At 36.3% G+C, this 1,793-nt stretch overlaps 1 protein-coding gene and 1 long non-coding RNA gene across 2 annotated transcripts in view; one reads left to right on the top strand and one right to left on the bottom strand.

Annotated features, from left to right (window-relative positions):
- LOC106868882 (b(0,+)-type amino acid transporter 1) overlaps window positions 1-1,793 on the bottom strand; it is a 161,028-nt gene that overhangs the window by 18,153 nt on the left and 141,082 nt on the right. Inside the window, exon 7 of the mRNA XM_052968702.1 lies at window positions 1,497-1,620. Coding sequence (XP_052824662.1) covers window positions 1,497-1,620 — 124 coding nt within the window. The remainder of the gene's footprint in view (window positions 1-1,496; window positions 1,621-1,793) is intronic.
- Window positions 1-1,793, top strand: part of LOC128248132 (uncharacterized) — a 27,123-nt gene that overhangs the window by 22,107 nt on the left and 3,223 nt on the right. The gene's annotated exons all lie outside the window — the stretch shown is intronic.

Raw genomic sequence — 1,793 nt, 5'->3', positions numbered from 1 at the left:
AGAAAGAAAGAAAGAAAGAGAAAGAGAGAGTAAGAAAGAAGAGTTGGATGGGAAAGAGCGGGACAGAGAGTCTGGAGAAGAAACTAGGTTGACGGTAGCTCGTAAATACAATGAGATATAGAAATCTGAAGACGCCAATTCATTCCTATCATCATCATCATCACCACCACCACCGCCACAACCACCACTACCACCACCACCATCATCATCATCATCATCATTCGCCCAACTGTTCTCTTCTAAATTAGGCCAATTTATTATTACTAAATACAAAGAAATTTAAGTCTTTTTCACTCATGTTCGTTCACCATATTTTCCGGCATACGAGTCTTCGTAGTATATAGTGTAAACAAGTGGCATAAGCATCAAAACATCGTCACTCTCTTTCCAAACCCTGTTGCATTTCATACGGAAGTTTTGGTCCTCCGAAGTTGTCTTGGTGTATAAGTCGACTTAACATTTTTGGTTGCAAAGTTTGGTCTCAAAATTTCGATTTGTATGCCAGTTATAATGTAGAACTAAATACTGTAAGGTGTTTTATCTAACGATTCTGCAATCCACCATTTGTATGTGTAAATTAATAAATTTCAAGAACATTCATTTCTTTTTGTCTGATTACAAAGCCAGTTTTTCTTACGTGTGTGTGTGTATGAATGATCGAGGGAAAACTATTTTGTTACTGCTACTAACTTCATAAGCTGTGTAATACATACCCGCAAACATAAATATACAAAATGTTCGTTATGTTACTCATTTAGAGAGGCAGGATCCTCTTGGCGAATAAGATGATTGATTTGGCTGTTGTTGGTGGATACTGAGTTGTATGTTTCCGCTTGTAGAATAGGATGCAAGAAGCGATGTTGTCAAGGCACGAATAGTTAAACTTAACGTTGTTTGCATTAAAAAGCTTATGATATTTGCGTGCTGATGGGAAGTGGTATTCTGTAAGGGATAGAAAATTCCTGACTGCCTTCGTTGAGACATCTCCTTTATAGGGAGGGGATTAAGCAATATTAACTCTCTCTTCTTAATTTTCCGCTGACTTTGAACATATTGAGCAAGAATGTGTGTGTGTGTGTGTGTGTGTGTGTGTGTGTGTGTGTGTGTGTGTGTGTGTGTGTGTGTGTGTGTGTGTGTGTGTGTGTGTGTGTGTGTGTGTGTGTGTGTGCACGCCATCGATCATGGGTTGAATAAAACCAGTACATTTGAACAGAAACACTCCGTAGTATCTCTGTGCAACCAATTTATTAATCTTTACACCAATGCTCAACTTACATTACGAGAGCAAAGAAATAAGTACCAGATAAAGTATTGTGATCAATATATTCGACTAAAACCCTTAAATACGATACTCCAGCATAATTACATCAAAATGACAGGAACTAAAAAGAACAAAAGCATGAAAACATTAATAAACGAAAGTATGTAGAATTGTTGAAAATGAACAAGTAGAAAATTAGAAATCAATTAAAGTGAGAAAAATAAATGGTACATACGACAGCCACTGCATGAGATGCATTGATTTCCTCTTTAGACATAACACTGAAGTATCCAATATTGGTGAGTACATAACAGACAGTGGTGAGAGGGATGCCAATTATGATGGAGAGAGGCAAATCTCTGAAAGAAAAATATAAAAAGAAGATTTAGTACACAAAATAGGTAAACAAATTTTTAACGGTGTTCCTTTCTTTTGTGTCCCTTTTCACAATTTCGTTAGTTTTATTTTTTCTCCCAGCAAATATGAATGTCTTTTGTATATGGAAAAGGAATACAATAAAATGGATGCCATG

This window comes from Octopus bimaculoides, chromosome 6 (assembly GCF_001194135.2).
Source record: "Octopus bimaculoides isolate UCB-OBI-ISO-001 chromosome 6, ASM119413v2, whole genome shotgun sequence".
Classification (NCBI taxonomy): domain Eukaryota; kingdom Metazoa; phylum Mollusca; class Cephalopoda; order Octopoda; family Octopodidae; genus Octopus; species Octopus bimaculoides.
Note: the sequence above shows the minus strand (reverse complement) of the source record. Positions and strands in the feature narration are given on the sequence as shown.